Source organism: Chrysemys picta, chromosome 7 (assembly GCF_011386835.1).
Source record: "Chrysemys picta bellii isolate R12L10 chromosome 7, ASM1138683v2, whole genome shotgun sequence".
Lineage (NCBI taxonomy): Eukaryota > Metazoa > Chordata > Testudines > Emydidae > Chrysemys > Chrysemys picta.
Genome location: NC_088797.1, coordinates 83,302,913 through 83,325,149, shown reverse-complemented (window position 1 = coordinate 83,325,149; position 22,237 = coordinate 83,302,913). Strand labels below are relative to the sequence as shown.

At 39.4% G+C, this 22,237-nt stretch overlaps 1 protein-coding gene across 13 annotated transcripts in view; it reads left to right on the top strand.

Annotated features, from left to right (window-relative positions):
• The window catches only part of CTNNA3 (catenin alpha 3), a 939,042-nt gene that overhangs the window by 823,097 nt on the left and 93,708 nt on the right, over window positions 1-22,237 (top strand). For 12 of the 13 annotated variants that reach the window (XR_010589482.1, XM_065553430.1, XM_065553433.1 and 9 more), the window contains one exon: window positions 9,701-9,793. The exons of the other annotated variant lie outside the window; for it this stretch is intronic. Coding sequence is in view for 11 of the 12 variants with exons in the window: in XM_065553430.1 (XP_065409502.1) it covers window positions 9,701-9,793 (93 nt within the window). In the remaining variant the exon portion in view is untranslated. The remainder of the gene's footprint in view (window positions 1-9,700; window positions 9,794-22,237) is intronic. 13 annotated transcript variants of the gene reach the window in all.

The window sequence follows — 22,237 nt, the reverse complement described above, 5'->3', positions numbered from 1 at the left end:
TTTTTTAAATGTATGTCATTTACTTTTATGAAGGAGTATTTTTTACATATGACCAGATAAGAAAATTAGCCTAGCCCCAATGGAAAATTCTATGCACAATTTAAAAATATAGGCTTACTTAGGTTGTTCCAAAAGGAGAAAGCAATTATGAGCTTTTGAAAATTCAAAATGGAAATGAGATTTTGTGTTGCTCTGGAGGTAACAACCACCATGACTGTGAAGATGCTATTTTTAATATACATGAGGCTAATGAAGAAAACAAGCTCTTGGTAATTTAATGAGACTGCTGTTTTCAAAATTCTGAATCATATTTAAGAATATAAATTTGTATTCTAAATAGTTCAAGAGCGAGTATAAAAAAGAAAATATACTGTAATTTCTGTAGTATTCTCCATTAATGTAATTGCTGATAAAAATTTAAAAGAAGTCAACTGATTTACTTTGTCACTGTAAGTGTTAAACTTCTAAACAGTATTTTCATTATGAATCATATATCTAGATTAGCTTCCCACTAGATGGAGCAAATGTATGTCAGTCCAGCAATGAAGACATGCAATATAGTGTAGATGACGGAGGTGAAACACTGCAGATCTACATTTACAAAATGACACACTGCCTATTTTTTTTTCATTTAATATAAAAATTGCAGATTAATGCTGTAAAGTTTTTTATCTAATCTGCACCAGATTAGGAGAGATTTTCTACCTGTACCAGAATTAGATTAGGAGAGGGTTCAAGACTTGAACATAAGGCCGTTCTGTGCTCCAACCTGGCTGTTACCCTCCCTCTTGGCCTGTTAACTTTTTCCAGGGAAAAGTGGTTCGCAAAGGCGAATTATTTTGAAAAATGAATGTGAAAAACATGTAATTATTTAATAATGCAAAGTAAGTTGGGATGGGGGAGAAAATACACTTTTCCTGTTTTTTATATACATATACACCTCTACCTCGATATAATGCGACCCGATATAACATGAATTTGGATATAACGCAGTAAAGCAGTGCTCCGGGGGGGCGGGGCTGCACACTCCGGTGGATCAAAGCAAGTTCAATATAACGCGGTTTCACCTATATTTCGGTAAGATTTTTTGGCTCCTGAGGACAGCGTTATATCGAGGTAGAGGTGTATAATATAGTTGGCCTGTTCAAAAGAAGGCCATTGCTGAAGAACTGGGGTTTAAAGGTCAAATTTGTGATGGAAATAGTTGTAAATCAGAAGAAGTGCTATTGCTTGCCCTGGAGGAAACTGATAGGTGACAGTTCTAAAACTCATGTGCTGATCATGTATAGTAGATTTTTTTTCCTCCCAGTAAATTGTGTGTCTAAATTATACACAGTGAATTAGGTATTAGGTCGACCAGACAGCTAATCGGGATGGGGTGGGGGTGGGGGGGTAATAGGAGCCCATATAAGAAAAAGCCCCCAAAATCGGGATTGTCCCTATAAAATAGGGACATCTGGTTACCCTAAGTGGTATTGCTGAAAACCAGTAAAAATAGCTGGTGTAAGAAGGAGGACTCCTACATCCTTTGTAGCCAAGGGCGGCTCTATGTATTTTGCCGCCCCAAGCACAGCAGTGAGGCAGCCTTCGGTGGCACGCCTGCGGGAGGTCTGCCGGTCCCGCCCCTTCAGCATACCTGCCGCCGAATTGCCGCCGAAGCCGCGGGACCTGCGGACCTCACGCAGGCATGCCGCCAAAGGCAGCCTTGGGGCCGCCTTCACGGTGACTAGCAGGTCGCCCCCCGCGGCTTGCCGCCCCCAGGCACTCGCTTGGTGCGTGTGTGCCTGGAGCTGCCCCTGTTTGTAGCACAGGAGGGGGTTCTGGAAGAGTTGCTGGGCACTTCGAATGATGTGTAGGAGAGAGCCACTTCTGATCCAGTTTAGTAGTTCCATAGGAGAATCCTAAGGCTTAGAGATGTGGATAGCAAAGCTCTAGGCAGCTAGATGTAGTCCCATATTTGCCAGGTGTCATTGATACTGACTGACATTCATACATTTGTCCTAATGTCGCTGTTATTCAGGTCAGGAAAGAGGCAGAGTTTCTCCCTCAATTCCTTCTCCTGGGTATTAGAGCTTCTCTGAAGGATAGCTCCAGCTGTCTGCTCAGGGCTCTATCTCTTCTTCTTTCCCTCTCACTTTCTTCTTATAAATTCCCTGGTCCCTGCTGTACCCCTCAGTGCAATATAGCTGGAGAAGAAACAGAGACAGCAGGGAGGAAAAGGAGGCACGCACTGAGGGCCAGAACTTTAAAGATATTGAGGAGCTCTAATTCCCATTGGAATCAATCGGAGTCAGGCTCCTTTGAGGAGCTGAGCATGTTTGTCTCTCAGCTGTAATGGTGTGTTGCTGGTAGAAGCAAAGAGAGGCACAACGGAGGTACATTATTGATCAGCAATAACGAGGGGTACTCAAAAATGTTCTGTCAACATTTGTTTCAATGAAAAATGGGGTTTCAACTAAATAAAAGTTTTCAGAATGTCTGTTTCCTTGAACATTCTTATTTTTTTCCATCAGAAAAACCAGTAACTTGAAATTTGTTTGTTTTTTAGCAATTTTTGGACAAAAAAAATGGGGTTGCAGATTTTTGGTTTTCAGCAAAAGTCAAAATTTTCAGCAGAAAAAAAAAATTCTACTCCACTCTTGCAATAACTGGAAAGTGACATGTAGAATTAGCACTACCTCTGTGTGCAATGGAGGCCCCAGCAAGTCCCAGGGACAGGAGAAAAATGGAGCAGGGAGAAGGCCTGCAACAAAATCCACATAGGTTAGAAGAGAGTGGGTGATAGATTGCCTCCAGGCCTTTCTCTCCAGCTGTCAACTCTTGCTTCATTTTGTCAGCCTTGGGGATGTCACTGCTTGGAGGTGTCATGAAGGGATTTTGCTCAACCTCCCTTCTTTATGGCTAGGAAAATTAACCTTTCCTGTTTATGACTGACTTAAACTTTTAATATTTTGCCACTGTGTATCTGACATTACTTTTATCACAGCCACTTTTAATAAATTACAAGTAGGTCGCCAACATTTTATCACTATGTTTTAAAGTAGTTTTAGACAAATATGGTCTGCATGTTTCCTCCTTCCCCCACATCTATATATATAAACACAGTGCGTGGCAGTAAGTATTTGTATAATTCAAGTTTAAAATATGGTGCTGCAAGTCAAGAATGGCTGGTAAGTAATACGTCAAATATGTGTACCCTACATGATTCTCTAGGGCAGGGATCGGCAACCTTTGGCACGTGGCCAATCAGGGAAATCCGCTGGCGGGCTGGGATGGTTTGTTTACCTGCAGTGTCCGCAGGTTCGGCAGATCGCAGCTCCGACTGCCAAAGGTTGGCGATCCCTGGTCTAGGGCCAGATTCTGACACCATTAACTCACATTGAACAGTAACTTACTCCATGAGTAGTTCCACTGAGGTTAATGGGATCACTTGTGGAGCGAGATGCTGCGTAACATGACTAAATGTGTCAAACTTTGTCACTTAACCAAATATCCAGAATAGAACAAATAAATTAGAATGGTCTCTTTGCATTGGTGTTTTCAAAGTAGAATGTAGTAGACCAGATTCTAATCACACCAGAGTAACTATGGAGTAACCCTATTCATTGCAGTGCAGTTACTCCACATTTGCACTGGTACAATTGGGATCAGAATCTTGCTCGATGATGCCTAATGAGCTGTTACTCCACCATATTTTAACATTTATTTTGAAAAAGAATTACGTGATACAGGAGCATTTGATTAGCAAAGAGAGGCTGAGCAGAGGTTAAGTTGAACAAGTGTAAGGTGGATAGAAAGCTGGCTAGATCGTCGGGCTCAACGGGTAGTGATCAATGGCTCCATGTCTAGTTGGCAGCCGGTTTCAAGCGGAGTGCCCCAAGGGTCAGTTGTGGGGCCGGTTTTGTTTAATATCTTTATTAATGATCTGGAGGATGGTGTGGACTGCACTCTCAGCAAGTTTGCAGATGACACTAAACTAGGAGGCGTGGTAGATACACTAGAGGGTAGGGATTGGATATAGAGGGACCTAGACAAATTGGAGGATTGGGCCAAAAAAAACCTGATGAGGTTCAACAAGGACAAGTGCAGAGTCCTGCACTTAGGACGGAAGAATCTCATGCACTGCTACAGACTAGGGACTGAATGGCTAGGTAGCAGTTCTGCAGAAAAGGACCTAGGGGGTCACAGTGGACGAGAAGCTGGATATGAGTCAACAGTGTGCTCTTGTTGCCAAGAAGGCTAACGGCATTTTGGGCATTGCCAGCAGATCGAGGAACGTGATCGTTCCCCTTTATTCGACATTGGTGAGGCCTCATCTGGAATACTGTGTCCAGTTTTGGGCCCCACACTACAAGAAGGATGTGGAAAAATTGGAAAGAGTCCAGTGGAGGGCAACAAAAATGATTAGGGGTCTGGAGCACATGACTTATGAGGAGAGGCTGAGGGAACTGGGATTGTCTAGTCTCCAGAAGAGAAGACTGAGGGGGGATTTGATAGCAGCCTTCAACTACCTGAAGGGGGGTTCCAAAGAGGATGGAGCTCGGCTGTTCTCAGTGGTGGCAGATGACAGAACAAGGAGCAATGGTCTCAAGTTGCAGTGGGGCAGGTCCAGGTTGGATATTAGGAAACACTATTTCACTAGGAGGGTGGTGAAGCACTGGAATGCGTTACCTAGGGAGGTGGTGGAGTCTCCTTCCTTGGAGGTTTTTAAGGCCCGACTTGACAAAGCCCTGGCTGGGATGATTTAGTTGGGAATTGGTCCTGCTTTGAGCAGGGGGTTGGACTAGATGACCTCTTGAGGCCCCTTCCAACCCTGATATTCTATGATTCTATGATTCTATGATTCTATAAGTGAACTTCATTAAACCTTCTGGACTGTTGTGTCCATGTGACTGTGTTGTTTCCAGCCTAACTCCCTGCATTCCCTGTTTTCCTGGTGTCCCCTCAATAATAGTCCTTCCGGGAAACAGGCATCCTCTGATTCCAGTTGCAGTGATCAATATACAGGCAGCACAGAAACCAAGAAAACATAAAACCACACATACAAAGAAAAAAAAAGCCTTAAAATTGAGAGTCATAGCTAAATTGAAAGCTAGATATTAGGCTGTTATATCCTCCTTCAGTCACACCATTGTGCCTATTTGTTTATACACTATGGCAAATTTAAGACAATGCCTACCTTGAGATTTAGCCTTTGCTCTAAATTTTCTTGGGGGGGGTTGGTCTTTTATTTTTTTTAAATTTTGGTGGTGTTTTTTGGCTGTGGCCCCTTATTACAGTTCTGATGGCTTAATAGATGTGTTTGGAAAAAGCTGAATGGACAATTGTTTGGAAATTTTTTTGTATTAAAATGAATTCCTGGATAACATTGTTAAAAAGCAGCCAAACTCTTTGTTCTATATTCTTGGATTAAAAACCAAATAAAAAAAATAGCACATTTATCAGTTTTTGAAAAGATAATCTGGAAATACTAAAGGTATGCGAATATCTGAATATTAAAGTCGAGCATATTTTTATTCATTATTATACCTAAGATGCTACTAGTAAATCAAATATAGGGGATATGTCATCAGAAGGGGCCTTTTATTTAATAAAATCAAATCCAAAGCTTAGCTCAGGGTTGCAATTCATCTGGATGAGGTATGATTGACTTACTGTTGCACCTTAGAGCGAGCATAATGTCAGCAAGGTGTAAAATGCATCAATCCTGGACTTGGCTATGAATATAAACATAATTTATTGCCTTCAGCATGGGTGAAATGTCTCAAGAGGAAAAACAGTGAGAATGCAATGGTAATCTCATTCTACTCAAGTCTGGAAGGGAAAATGCATTCTTATTACTTGTGCAGCACTTCAGCAGTAATACTGTCATAATACTCCTAAATAGACAGGGACGTATTTTGGATGCATCTTTGATGGAATAGATGGGAAATTTTAACAGATAAACTGTCAAAATTTAGCAGTTTCTCAATTTGATTGCTGAGGGTAAAATATTATAGGAGAGCTGTACAAATATAAATTTTTTTTATAACTTACCTAAACCTTCAATTTCTAAACTCCAAAAAGTTAAAGATGGTATTACAATTGGTTGAAAAATGTATTATTTTCTGAAAAACTGTTTGACTAGCCCAACATAATAGCAATTTATTATTTCTATATTGAAAAATATTGATGTAAACTAAAAAAATACATATCCTATAAACTGTTCCAAGCATTTTGTTCACAGAAAAAAGAAGGAATTCTTAAATTGGAAATAGTCATGTTTATGAATTTCCTTACTCAACGATATCTCATGGGGCACAGGTGACTTGGAGTGCATGTTAATTAAAGCTGCTTTTAAACCCATTACTAAAAATACTTGGGCAGAATAATCTTTGAATGGCACAGAGCTATTATAGTGTGTCCTTTGGCTATGAAAAAGGGAACTTGAACCAGTGAATCTTTACGTCCAGCTGATCCCAGCTGTTGGAATGGTTGCTGAGGTCTGTTGACAGAATAAATTAGATCAGCCTGAAGGCTGATATTTATGTCAGGACAAATATGGGGTGCCTGGACAAAATCCAGTGCTAGTGGGGTCATCCAATGGGGTCATCAGACATACAAGAGAACTTGAGGCTGGATCCAGTTACAAAGCTTCTATCATTCTGCCGGTGACCATTAGAAAGCTAGGAATCTTCCCTTCCTCTTCCAGTGATTACAGTCTTTTAGTCCTCATGTGTCATCCAGTGTGCTGAATGGATCTGACATTATAATGTATAGAAAACCTTTTTCAGAGTATATTTTATTTAGAGATTTCTTAAATAAATGTCATTTCCCTCTCCCCTTCACCCTCCAAGGCCTCTACACTTAGGCTTATGATACTAAGTTAGTTTGCCTTTAGAGAAATAATGAAAAATAGCATCAATAAAATTTTGAAAAACTCTCTCAAATATTTCTGAAATAGTCTTTCTGTAAAATATGTGGCATGTAGAGAATATATAATGGTTTGGTGTGGTTAAAGGCTCTACTGAATGTCACTTGGGATGACCTAAATAGCTCACTTGTGAGTAATGAGACCATTCCAAATTCATGCCAGTAAAACCTTTATACCACACCACCAAGTAGTCTGTATATTCCATATATTTTACAGAAAAACTATTTGGGAAATGTTTGGTTTTCAAACATTTTTATTTCTTTCACTTATTAAGTTATGCTGCCTTTCTACCATGAGTCCAATTCTCAGAGGTGGAGAAAAACAATTAACTAATGTTTAGAAAAATCTAAAAATTATTTACAATAGTTTTCTATACTTAATGTAGTAAATTTAAGGTCCAATATCTTGTGTTTTACTATGAGAAGAAACAAAAGTGTCATAACTTTAGAATGGGAGAATTATTTCTAGCCCTGTTTGGTTGTTATGCACCTTAAAACTAGATCAGGACTGACTTGATCTGGGTAAAATTTTTTGGCCAATTTTTTTTTGGCAGAAAATGCAGATTTGGATTCACAATAACATTTTCTGAATTCATGTCAACTTTTTGTCATTGTTATGGTTGAAAAAAACCATTAAAATAAAAAAAAAACATTGTTTCTACATTTTTGAAATGAAACATTTTCCATTTGAAACTTGTCATTTTGAAATTTCCTTCAGTTTTATTTAAAAAGTTTGTAAAAGCTTGAAATGAAAATGAAACATTTCATTTATCTCAAAACATTATTTTTCTACATTTTGACTCACCAAAGACAAATTAAAAATCTTGTTTCAAATCAACCGAAAATGAACTCTTTTCAATTTTTCAGAAAATCCAAAAAACAAAAAACAAAAAATCAGTTATTGATATAGCTCTAGGACTGCCTATCTTTGCAATCCAGCCAATGTAATTTTGGGGAGCTAAATGGTAGTTCATTTTTTATGCCCTTCAATTCTTGGCCTCCCTACCAAGACTTCCTACTAGGGTCTCGATTAGTTCTGATTCTGGTGGTGGTGGTTTTTCTTGAACGGAGATATGTCCACTAAGAATCTGACTTAGTTCACATTGTGGGCTGTCAAAAAGCGTTTAGATGGTAACAACTTTTAGTTATTATTGACTTACACAGAATTCTAACCAGTGACCTAAAGCTAAAAGACTTCACAACACATTACTAATCCTCTGAGCCTTCAGGCTCACTGTAACCACTCATATTTTATTTATTTATTTTACAAATGAAAAGAGTCTTAAATGCTGTAGGCTTTACAATCATATTTGCCTGAACAGTTGATCATATATAGTAGAGGCTGTGAATGTTGTTTTCTTATTAAATCTGGACACATTTTCCAGAGCTTGCAATTTACTGGTGTCAAACTATACACTGGATTCAGGTAACTTATCTCCTAGAAACATTATTGTGCATAGTGGGTGAAATTTATTCCCCTGGGTAGTTCATTTTGAGCATCCGACAAAGATTAAGTTTTAGGGCAGTGCTCAAATCTTAGGAGCTATACATACATATTTCTTTCTGACTGAAACTATAGAGTTAGTTCAGGCAAGTACTCCTACAGTAGGTTTGATTTCTTCATAATGGATCTGTCAGTAACTGTGCATTGTCCCAGAGACTCTGTTTTTTTTTTCCTTCATGTTAATTGGAGTGCACCAATAGAAATCTCTTTTCTATAATTACAGAGCTCTCCAGCTCATTTTAACTGCCAATGTCTAATCTTGTACACTTCACGATCACAAGAATTTCATGTTTTTATTTGCTTACATGGTTTCTTTGGACTGGTACTGTAAAACAGCAAAATTTGTGGTTTGTTTGGTTTTTTTACAACTTTTCTGCAGCCACATCCATATTGTCTTATTTGCTGGATTATTTGGGGTATAATTCAGGATTTCTGCATGTGGCCTGAGTTACCTGAGACATTCAATAAAACTGAAAGACAGCAAATTCAAAACTGATAACAAGAAATGTTCTTTCTCACAGTGCATAATTAACCCATGGCACTTGGTATCTCTGAGGCTAAAAGTTCAATAGGATTCAAAAAGAGGTTGGACATTTAGTTAGATAATGAGAACATCCAGATTTACATTAGATAGGATAGGTAATAACTTTTTTTAAAGAAAAGTAAATTATACAAACCCTGATGTTTCTGGGCATAAGCCAACCACTAATTGATGGGGGGTTAGGAAGAAATTTCCTCTTTGGGCAAATTATTTCACAATAGTCTATCTTCCTCTTAAATACCTCATCTGGATACTGTTACTGACAGGATGCTGGGCTAGATGGCCACTGGTCTGATCCGGTATGGCAAGTCTTCTCTTCCTTATGTAGCAATGGGTGGATGACATAGATAGATATTTCTTTGAAGTGAAGAGAAATTGAATTTTTTTCTTTTTATTAATGAAAATGCTGGCTAATTCTCATCCATCTCTGATCACATAGGGGTTCCCTGTAATATAAGCTCTAGTAGCAATAATGCCAGACTAGAATACATGTAAGCACAGACAATTTACTAAATGTCTTCTCCAAAATAGAACCTACTACCATGAAATGGCTATTATGATATAATCCAAATTTTTTCAGACTTTTTTTTTAACATTTACTAATAGCACAACTCTGCAAATTGATTTTTGTTGGTCTTTTAAGTGAACACAGGACAGGTTTAATATATTTTTGATGTTATCTAATATTACAGTTGCTAACTATAAAACAGAATAACATCATTTTTGTCATGCTCTCCTCTTAGACGCCAGAGGAATTGGAAGATATATCGGACCTTGAAGAAGACTATGATGCACACAGTCGTACCAGTGTTCAAACTGAAGGGAAAACTGACAGGGTATGTATTAGACAAGTTTAATTAAAAAGCAGTTTGAAGAAGGTAAAAAAAAACCAAACCCTAACCTGTTCCTATTGCTGTTCCTGTGAAGCAATTTTAAGTCAGACAGTGAATCATCAAAATGTTGTTGCCCTCTTAATACATTTCTGAATATATGCATGGGACGTAGAACTGAAATATATATGTATTGAAGTGACAAAGACAGACCTGATTACGTTGTAAATATCCTGTGAAGATTTAAACCAGCCAGGCAACTTCTTACACATAAACACATACCTATGTAGACTTCAACTTGCTAAACTTTAATAATTGTTAAGTTTGCCTAACCAAGGTTAGGTTAACCGTGTATCTTGGCATTCAGGTTTTATTTGTGGTTGAAGTTTGTGATGCACTATATCCAAAAAATGACTTCTGTATAGAACGAAAACAGCCCGGCAGCACAAAAAGGCCTTGGTTAGAAGCTTTGCTGCAGCAATGTGGGTGTAATAGGATTACTTCCCGAGGAAGGAGTAAGTTCTTTGACAACTAATATAATACTGTTATAACAGAAATAACAAATAGATCTAGTAAAAATATTTGTGAAACTTTTCCTTAATTTAAAAATGGATTTTCACAAGAAAATTTAGATTTTACTGCAATGTTTTTATTTTTTGTTTAGATAATCAAAAATATTTAGCCTTTTTATAAACATAACAAATCAGTGAAAATTTTGAATGAAATCAAAAAATATTGTATTTTATTTTCCACATTTTAAATACATTGTTTTTGACCAGCTTTAATTATAAATGAATAATTTATAAAATAAATTAAAAAAAATAAACTTTTGGGGCAGCATGCAGTCAAGTCAAGCTCTTTAACATGATAATTAAGGATTAGATTTACTCTCATATCCACGAGTAGTCCAACTGTAAGTGTATCACAATATAGTCATAAAGAGTTAATCATAGTTGTCAGACAAATTTACTAGGAGTTGTTTGAATTAATCCAAGTATAGTGGATGACTGATTGCAAATCTAACTTTAAAAATTAGAAAACTATTGTTAATCTGGGAAAGTTTTTACTAGGCCTGTGGTGAAGAAAGTTAAACTGACAATTTTTAAAAAATAATTGCAGTGTTATTGGATGTATTTTCTCTGTCTAAGTAGGATACCAGTGCTTAATAAGTGGTACCATTTTGCCTAGATCTCATTGAGAGAACTGGGTAAAGTTAGAGAAAAAGCTTTTCAGGAAAATACACGTGAAATTTTTGGCCAGTTTGTTCAATGTGATTTCACTCCCCTTGAAATATTGATTTTCTTTTTAGTCAAATTTTAGGATATTGAACTTTTCTTTTCTTTTCTTCTCTTTTCTTTTCTTGAGTGAAGCAAGAGAAAACTCATCACATGTGCATAGCACTTGAGTTAGAGTTCCATACAGGCAAACCCCCAAGCCATACTTTCTGTCTAGATCTAAAAGCCTCTTCAGTTTCTGTTTGGTGCCAAGGTGCTAGGGAGTGACTTCAGCTCCTATCACCAGGGTCTTCAACCTCAACAATCTCTGCTTTTTAACTGACCAAGGCTAATATCAGTTTGACCAAATCTTTTATCAGGACAGCAGCATGCAATATTATGTAGCCCTTGGCAAATCATTACATGGTGCCCTCCATCTAAATAGTATGGTTTTGCTTGCTTTTTTGAAAGCAACATTGCAGGACCAAAATGACTTACTTTCCCCAGGTTCAGTTATCTGATAATTAATTATCAATTGATTCTTAAAACAATGTGAGAAATGTAACTACTGTGTGAAAGATTTTCTCTTACAAAGTTATTACTCAGTAAATACGGTTGACAAGTAAGATATAACAGCTGCCCTTTTCAATGTAAATTATGCCTAGAAATTGTTACCACATTTCCTCCCTATTACAAGCTAAAAAAATCCTTTTGGCCCAACTGTATTAATAGGAAGATTTTGGTATCTTCATAAGTAAAAAGTCATTTAAAAAAAAACAACCTGTCATAAGTTTAATTTTTCCAGAAGCAACACAGAGTCTTGAAAGCCTAATGACAAGAATTCAGGGCATATTGCCAATAACTTTCTTCTGTAATTTTAAGTGCTTCTGCTAATAGTGGCTTTAATGTTTAATACAGAGCACAATAATCCCGGTCAAGAACAATGATTCATCAACAGAATCACATTTTCCTGCATAATTCATATGTTCTCATAATTTCAGTAAAGGAAGGGACTGGCGTTATTAGATGGCTCAGGGCATTAGCAATGTGATATGTAGCCTTTCGTCTTCAGGATTAAAATCTAGCCCAGGCTTGGTGTTTTTAAGGGGTGCTATTATGTGGCAGCTGTTCAGTCTCCTGTGCAAAATGAGTTTGGTGACCTCAATCCGATTCTTTGCGGCTGGATACCTGCCTACATCGTAAATAGTACAAAAGTTGTCACTTACTGGAATCCATCTTGGTGAGCTCAGCTGTTGAAAGAATGGGCAATGGTGGCATGGAAGCTGAACTAACATCTCACCCCTGAAGTAAGTTCCCTCCAGGATAGGTTTGAATCACATTGGCAGGGCAGTATAAGGGAGACGTCTAAAATTGGATAAATAGAGTGTGCTTAATTAAAAAGTAATGTGTAAGGTGGTGCAAGAATGGAATCAGTAATTGGGTCTATGTTGGTGTAATGAACACACAGGGACATGAAGGAGGTTCAAGTTAAAATACTGTGATGGTTACTTATTTTAAATTTTCTGCTAATCTCCTCTGAGTTGCTTTTCTTTCCCCTCCCCTCATCATTTAAACCAAATTTCAATGGAATATACTCATTAGGGCTGGTCAATTTTTTTTTTCAATTTAAGTTATTTTATTGAGAAACAGTATTTTGTCAATGATGACATTTTTGGCTTTTTCATTTTCTATTAAATTTCAAATGAAAAAAATTAAATTGTTTTTAAAAAGTGGGGAAACTCCTACTTTCTCTCCATTTGTATTCCTTCTATCCCCACAATGGGAAAAGTGGGGAAAGCTAAAAAGAGAAAGGGAAAAATTACTTTCCCTCCTTTATTTACTTTGTCCAACTGGAAATGTGTGTGTGTGTGTGTGTGTGTGTGTGTGTGTGTGTGTGTGTGTGTGTAAACGGGAAAGAAACCCCAAAATTACTAAACAATTTTATTCAGAGCAAACATGTTTCTCAAAAAAAAAAAAAGGAAAAAATAACAATTCTCAGACTCAGTGAAAGCTGTTCAATTCCACTATTGTTTATTATTTAATTATTATTTTATTATTATTATTTGGTGTGGAATCCTTCCCCCATCAATTTTTTTAATACTGTAATATTCAGATACTTTTTTACGCTCCAGTAATTACCAGCAAAATGAATTCAGAATGTACCAATCTCTGGAGTATCTTCACTCCCATCTTCTGGGATTGTCAAAATATTCAGTTTTGTTCCAACATGCAAAGCACTTTTGACACAGAGTTTTAAAGGAAATTAAATTATTACATGTTGAGAGAGATTCCGTCAATGTAAAAAGACCCCAAAAGAGATATTTAAAATAATATTGCAAGAAGCAAAAAAACTCAATATACTTACAAAGGGAAAAGTCCTTTATTATGATGTGACTAAAAATACACAAGAAATGAATACATCACAGCATAAGTCAGACTGAATCTTTCTGGTAACTTCCTCTACTCTTGTACACCCTGCTAAAATGGTTCAACTTGCCACATTCCTTGTAATGCTGTCCTAGTGTGAGGCACTTCTTCTTTCCCTGCTCTTGCTGGCTCCCACATTAAATGCATCTCACTATGGATATGGAAGCCTGACCACTTGTCTCCTTTGCCGTAGTCTCACTGTATGTAATTCTGGGGGTGTTATGCCTCCTGTAACTTTTATCCTTTCTCTTGAGGCTTCTGCTACATGCCACATGTTTAAGCATCTCTCTAATGCAAGATCACCTTCCTGGAACAGCTGCTCCTGTAGGTGGTGATCCTAACTGCTGCAGACCATTCTGTCCCAAATTAAGGAGTCTGTCAAGTCCCCAAAATTACATGTAGCAGTCAGTATGCCTCAGGGGTCTGCCCCCTCCCCTTTGGATTGGTCTGTATTGAAAAATCTGTTTCGTTCCATAGTTTCATTCCACTTTGGGAGGCAATAAGTCCCCAGGTCTCCTAGGACTGCTATGAGGCTTGAGGCAGTGGTGAGCTACATAGTGGTGCCTTGTTTCGAGTAAAGTAAACTAACAGTTTTACTTTCCAGCTGCTGTTGTTCTCCTGTATGGCCAAGCTGTGTACAGCTCGAACCTCCTTCCACCAGGTCCATTGCTGGGTTAGGATTGTGCCTGCAAAGTCCCCTGGGGAGGCTACAGAACAAGTAGCATTGCTCATGCTGTCAGCTCCTGCACTTAAAAGAACTCAAAGCTCAGATTCTGCCACCATGTTTCATTAGCAAAGAGTGAAGCTAACTGCATGTTACGTTGCACAAGGGGAACTTTATTAAAAGCTGTGTGCTGCTCTGTCCATGTTTCTTCCAGCGTGTGTTCCTCTAGTGCCTAGTCAATAACCGTCCCTCCACTCTGACTCTAGTTACACTGATGGAAATACACTCTGTGCATTTTTATCTATGAATACATGAATCTTCAGATTTCTATGTAGTACCTCTTTGTCAAAAAACCTTATGGCTGTACACATACTAGAAAAAATAAGACTTTTAATTAAGAGATAGTGGACAGAACTTTTGTTATCTGTTATAATAGCAGTCCCTTGCCACACTGTGTACTATGCTCGAAAAAATGTTCACTAGAGTCTTGCATACAAAACACATGTCTGTGTTAGTAACCTTTACCAAACACATACCTGCGTACTTGTTAAACTGTGCACATCTGAAAAATATACATTTGAATGCAGCCAAATTAATGGTCATACATTCAGGAAAAAAAGAATGTAACTTATAGTTAGAGCTGGTTAGAACTTTTTTGCCTAAATATTTGGTTTTACTGAAGTGTTTTGCAGAGATGAATCAGTTTCCACTGAATTTTCATCAGAGAGAGAAAGACTGACTCTACTGATGAGAGACTAAGGTACTGGGCTGGGATGTGGAAGATCCTGCTATGCATGATTTAGAATGACCTGGGATGAAAAACTCTGCTCTGAGTCAGGCAGACCAGGGACTTGAATCTGAGTCTCCCACATCCCAGGGCAGCACCCTAACCATTAGGCTATGGACACACATGTTTTTGAGAAAACATTTGAAAGGTTTGGGTTTTGTCCCACTGAACAAACTTTGAAACTTCAAAAGTTGCCACAAAATGTAATTGCTGTCCTCTGATCTGCTCGAATTAAATTACAGATTACACACTGTATCCTGAAAAGCAGTGGCTTTGGAAAGTAGTCTTACAAAGTGTGAATCTGTGACACCAAACTGATCTGAAACTTAAAGATGGTTAGGGTTCAATGAAAGCCTAGTTTTATTTGGCATAAGCCAGTTTGCCCATTCTTAGTATTATGACTAACAAGGTGGATAACAATGGGGCTAAACCTGTCAGAAGTCAGCAGATAATACCCTCTTTGAAGTTACCCAAATATCACAGATATACAGGCTAACCAATATATTTGACTGAATTCAATTTTTAAAAAAATATTTTCTTTTGTAAAAGAACCAAAATGTGAACAAGATGGTTCCCCATCACCACCCTCAACTTTCTAACACCATTATCTTTCTACTGTAGTGAAGAAGTTTGCAACTATTTGTGCTTGTTATGGAAGTAATAAAAACTTGTTTTCACTTGTTGGACAAAATAAACCTACACTTACATCACAGCAGACTTTCAATTTAAATCTTTATTTCACATTTACCTTTACATTGTCTATCTCGATGCAAAATCATACCACACTTAAAAAGCTGTGGATGTAATTTTGTGTTTTGTTGCTACATATGTTTTCAGTGCAGTATTAGAGAACTTAAAGAAAAATCAAGGTCAGCAGGTCAGCATTTTATGATTTTCCTTGGCCACTTTGTTCCAGTGGATAACTTGTCATATTCCACCTGGAAAATGTTACTATGAATGCACAAGCAAAACATCATACATCACGGTTCTCCTATTAAAATCTCCTCTTTTTTATGGTTGCCAAACATGGCTCTCCGTTCCTAGACTCAAACATTATTAAAACTATGGCTGGGAATGTTAGTTAGACCTCTCCATCAGCTGATAGAAGATAAGAGATATGACAGTTACATATTTGCTATGTCAAATGGACAGTACTCTCCTGCTTTTGAGCCCTTTTCCCTCTTTACCCTTGCTCTCCTTTCTTTCCATTTAATTTCTGGCATTATTTTCAGCTAGAAGAGCTCCCCAGTCACAAGCAAACAGCAAGTTCCTCAGCTAAAAAGAGCCTATCACAAATTGATCTGCTTGTATATTTGGTCAGTTTCATGCTTTTTTACATTTTAAAACAAACCTGGAAAATACTACACAAAATTGTCAGTTACACTTTCTAATTTGGTGCCTTTAATTACGCCATGGTTATGGTTTGTGAAACCTATAATTGCTAGTAATTCATATAACTAGGAAAATTAACTGTGTGACAGAGTAATTGCAGTGTAAATAAAATCTACTTAATGTATGTGGATTCCAAAAATACATGAATTACTTATAAAACCAAAAGGATAATATAAGTAATTCAGTCACCTTCTTAACCTTCCAGTTATATGAATTAGTGGAAATTTGTTATAAACAAGAATAATCACAGTGTAATTATATTGTAATTGCAGTGTAACCACAGTTTTGTAATAACTGTCACTATATTAGAAGATAGATCCATTACTTTACTTTGACTATGCAATAGCTAAGCCACATCATTCACTTTGAGAGAAGGGAAGGTTAGTAGTGGAATGAAAGGGATCCATGAGCTCAGAGCCTTGGAGGCCAAAGTTCTGCAAGGATTCTTGGACCTCAGGGTATCTGTGTAGAGTGCCTGTCCTGCTGCTTGCTTTCCAGTAACACCTCCAGGACAATATTATTTTCTTTTAATTATTTTTTATAATATCAGTCTAAGAACCACTTGTTTTTTCAACCGATAATGATATTGAGCTAGATCCTGGGCTGTAGCTGAAGGAGTGCTCGGTACAGCTTAGGAAGGTGATGCAAAATTGGCTCTAAGCCTGCTTTTTGTATCCATAAGCCTTGGGTCATCCTGGCATTAGTCCAGTCACCTAAAGGCTGCTCCAGTTATGCTGACTTCCAGTGGTTCTGAGAAACCTTTATGGCAGCCAGGGATCAGAACAGGACCAAGCTGGACATGCCCCTCTGCACTAGTCACAGGCATGGGAGGAAGCACTGGAGCATCAATGGTGTGTCGCATCTACCCTTTTAATAGCTAAATTCATGCTTAGAAGTGCTTTGTTCCAGTGGAGCAATGCAAAATGGCCTGCATGCGCCAGAGTATCCAGCTCATTGATTTGAGTTTTTGACTGGCTGTGATAAGAGAATTTCAGGGTAATTTTTTTCAAGAATTCTGTGTCTCTGAGTCCTATGCAAACACCTTACCCAGAAATAATGTAAAAGAAATTATTTTGTAATGGGGTTGGCATGCAGGACTCCAACACACCACATCAAGGCCAGCCAGCCTGCAGAAGTCATATTGTTTTCTTTAAAATTAGTGTCTGAGTTACTTTAATCCTGAAGGGAAGGATAACTCATACAACTGTCTTTCCCTTATCTTGGAATGGTTTTTATACCTGAAAAACATGCATACTGTATCCCATGACTGGAGTATTTTCCTATTGTGGCTGTGATAATGTAGACCTGGCTTATTGGCCTGAGTCCATAAACTTATAAACACATTTAAGAAACCAAAGTGTCATAAGTGAGAGCATGTGAGAGTACCACTTCCCCATCTTTTGGAGATAATCTAATTTCTGATCTGAATATGGTATTTTAAAAATGATTTCCATGACACTTTGAGTCAATTTATCATTTAAAATACTGACTTAACTGACAGTACAGAAATTTTTGTTTTGACTTGTAGTTAAGGAGTTTCCAATTCTATGGAATAGACATCAGGGAGAATCCTGAGAGATGAAGAGCCCCAGTGCCTGGCTACCATATATGATTTATGAGCAGCAAGGCTCTGTGCTAGTGAGAACGACCGATAGTAACTGCCTTCCATATCTATTGCCAGTTAGGGATGTAAGTATCTGAGTCATTGGCTTTAGAACCAAGGAATTCTCTAAATGTCACTATCCATGGAAACTATTTTGTACTGAATTCAATTTATTTGGCTGAAGTTGGATAGAATAACCAGAATTCAAGATCGGAGAAAGCCTGCTTTCTGTTCCAGCTAAACTAATCTGCACAATTTTAAATAATTTACTCAGCATAGCTGTAGATTTCTTTTCAGCTTACTGGTAACTGAACCATGTCTGCATTTGTGTTTCCTTCAATCTGACAGCAGTAGTTAAAATTATTTAGTTGATGTGAGCTGTCCTAAATTTTCTGATGGAAATGAAATGCAGTATTTTCAGATAAGGAAAAAAAATCACTTGGTGATGCAATCCATAGCAGTTTATAGATTTTTCTGGTACTACAGACTTCAAATCTTGCAGCAAATATTCATCATTTATCAGATTAATGACTTTTTAATTAAAATGTATTTTGAATAATGTGAGTGGGGAGCACATTTTCAGTATTTTTGTGAGTCCCCCATAAGTAAGGTAACTTTTCACCTTACATATTTTTTAACAGATTCCATAGATGTTAATTTTCAGGTGACACTGGACACATTTGGAATGTTTCCACTAGCTTGAAACCCAGGGGAAGAGTGGGGGGAATAGCACAGTGCCACTACTTCCCCCTCCTTCTGGAGATGGGAAGTGGGTGAATCCTTGGCTTTACCTCTTCCTAATGCTCCAAGGAGCATAGCTGAGTCAGTAGGGCAGGGGAGGTAATCTACTTCTGATACAGACTCATGGTAGGTTACTTTCCCTGTGAAGCAAGGTGGAACCAGGGGTCACATCTGAGTTACAGTCAGTTCCCTGCTGTGCCCCTGGGCCATTCAATTACATGCTGCATGTTACTTGGGGCAGATTGCTAACTGACAATCATGCTCATAAAGGGGAGTAGCCCTTAAAAGCTTCTAACTGTCAGCACTCTACGTTACCAGGAGATGTTAAAAATACATTCATGCAATCAAATGAAGTTTTATTTTAATGAAACAATTATAGGAGTGGCAGTCTCTCTCACAGGATGTGTCAATAGCAGTTATGTTGGGCAATTCAAGCAATCTAAGAATACATTTTCCAGAGCATTCTCTAAAAGGAGTTTGATATATTTTTGGGTGTGGTGATGGCAGCAGGACATACATTAATATCCCTTTAGGAACGAAGGAAACCTTTAAAGATTTAAGTCACCATTTAAATATATAAAATGCTCAGAATTTTCCATACTGTAAAAGTTAAATACAGGAACATGTGGAATCAACATAGATCCCTTGTGTTCAGACTCAATGGCCCAGATATAAAAACATACCCCAACACCTTCCCCATCCTACAAGAAAAACCCTACTGGACTAAAACTGCTACATGGGTTCCCTCACAACATTTAGCCCCCTTTTCTGTTTGCAAATTGTCAGCACACGGTGATTTATTCTCAATTTGTACCTGCTTAAATGCTTTGTGTGGAACACTTCTAGCCAATGGATTTAGGGTTGCCAGCACTCCAGATTTGTCCAGGAGTCTCCAGGAATTAAAGATTAATCTTTAATTAAAGATTATGTCATGTGATGAAACCTCCAGGAATATGTCCAACAAAAATTGGCAATCCTAAATGGATTGTTTGTGAACTGTTCACTCTGGCCCCTATCCTGCAATCAAGTATATGATGGTTATTCCTGTGCCCAGCCAGAGCCCCAAGATTGTTCATTTGAGTATGCAATATTTGTGATTTGCTGCTCAAGGCATTTGTTTGGTCACCTACGTCACATGCTAGTGTCTGTTTTTTTTTTAAATCCTGATTGGATGACTTAATGTTTCTAAATAGGATAAGGGCCTAAACAAATTATTGGATCTCAGTTCTTAAGATGAAGGTGGGAGAACATTTTAGGGAGAGGGAGAAATGGCAGGTGGCAAGCTAGTGTGGAGAATTTTAGAACATTTAAACCTTTTCTTTTACTCTTTTCAACAAGAAAGAGCATTATGTTTTGCAGTGAATATGTATCCCTTATTTAAAAAGGCTGGACTCCTTCATGAATTTAGAAGAAAGACATATAATCATATTCACTAGTGGCTTTTTATTCAATTTTTCTCTTGTCACATTCACATTCAGTAATTGCATTTGTATGTACTTGCACAATTCTATTTGCAAATAGGTGCAGTCAGCTCTCTTTGTGTATTTTTTTATTTGATTGTCTCAGTGCCTAAGCTCTCTTGCTACAGGGTTAACATGGGTGACCGTGGTATATTTCCAGGGCTGCTGCAAGGATATTTTGCACCCTAGGCGAAGCTTCCACCTTGCGCGCCTCCCCCTCACCACCCCCCTGCACATCGGTTCATTGAGGGGCAAATCCCGACGAGCCTTTATAGACCCCAGGGGCCACCCATGCCCAGGGGCCAGCCATGCCCAGGGGCCAGCCATGCCCAGGGGTTGCTCCCTAGATCAGGTTCCCCCCTCCCTGCCCCCTGAACTCCCCTGGAGGGTGCACAGCCCCCCTGTGAGCCCTCCCCACCCCGGCAGCCCCCGCTCCGAGTCCACTCACTGGCTTTGCCGGGCTTGGGCCGCTGCAGCAGCTCGGCAGGGAGGAGCTGCCTTCTGGGGGTTCCTGGGGGCTCCTGCAGCAGCTGCATGTGGGCAGAAGCCCCCATGCGCCCCCCCCCAGCTCCCCCGTCGCCGCACTCAGGATCTGCGGCTCCCGGGAGTGTGAGCCGCTGCCGCCCCTCCCGGAGCAGGCTCAGGGCCCCGCACCCCAGCGGCGGCTCACGTGCCCGGGAGCTGCAGAGCCCGAGCGTGGCGAGGGGGAGCTGGGGGGGCGCACAGGGGCCTCTGCCCGCATGCATCTGCTGCAGCCGGCAGGAGCCCCTGGGGGGGGGTGCCGGGCCACAGCCTGGGCAGGAGGGGCGGGGGCGTGGCTGCTCCCTGCTAGTGGCACCGCTGCCTTTGCAGGGCTCCTGCCCTCCTGCGCCGCGCCGGCTCCTCCATGGCTGGGTCTCGCCGCCCCCCGCAAGCTGACGCTCTGGCTCTCCGGTGCCTCCGGAAGGCGGCTCCTCCCTGCTGAGCTAGGGCACCGCTTTTTGGTGCCCCCAGGGCCGTCCTTATGATTTATGGGGCCCTATGCAGTATTATTAAACTGGTGCGCCTATGCCCGACGGCAGCCTGAGATTGCAGCCCGGCGGGGGCGGAGGGACAAGGCAGAAAGAATAACAAGACGCTCGGCCCGCCTCACGGTGGTGGAGAGTCACAGTTCCCCGCAGAGACCCCGTACCCTCTCCCTCACGCAGAATGGACATGTAGAAGGTACCTAATTAAAAGCACTAAATTTGGGAATAAAAAATGTCAGTCACAAGTTTTTTGATATGCTCTGAAGTTTGTCAGACATTTATTTGCAAAAACTTTGTAGTAAGGGTGAATCAGCTGTCTTGCTAAATACAACATTAAATATTATGGAATACATGATGCAGCTTTTCTCTGTTTTACATTTTCTTAATCAGTATTTCTAAGAGGATTTTATATTTTAAATGTACTCTTAAGCCTTCATAAAGTAATCATTCCAGATTACTACATATTTAACTCACTGAAACAGACATTATTTTAAATTAATCAGTCACAAAGGTTTAGTGTGTTCATAACAATGCTCATTGCTTTTAGAAAAAGGGAACACTGATTTACTGTGTGTGATCTCCATAACAATACACGTTTCTGAAATTTCACCAACTTTAAAAAATATGTTTCCAAAGATTTTAGGCATAACAAAGGATTTTATATCTTACTAAGGTAGTGATTTTGCTTAAAACTAGTTCATCAGATAGTCAGAAGTAAAGAAAGGGAAACTCTATGTCCAGCTATCTGGAAGCAAAGGGCTGTTGCTTCCTTCAATCGGGGGGCGGGAGGAGGGTGAAGGGAGAAATGGATGGACAGAAAGAACAGGAAGACTTTGGAAGTAAGTTTTTTTACTATAGTAATTAAAATGTGTATTTTAGATAAGGGTGGTGTAGCGAGGCGGTGGGCTACCCCACAGCCCTGCTGAGGGCTGAACCTCCCCTACTACCAATGTGGGCGGAGCCACCGGGTCCGGCGCCCGCCCCTCCGAGGTCACGGCCCCGACCTGGAAGTATAAAAGCCCGCCTGCGGAGCTCAGTGGAGGCCAGGCCACTGGAGAGAGCAGACGTCCATGGCTGAGCTCCCGCTTGGGAAACAGCCGCAGGCCGCGACCGGCCTGCTGACTCACCAGGCTGGTTGAGCCTACCTCTCTCCCA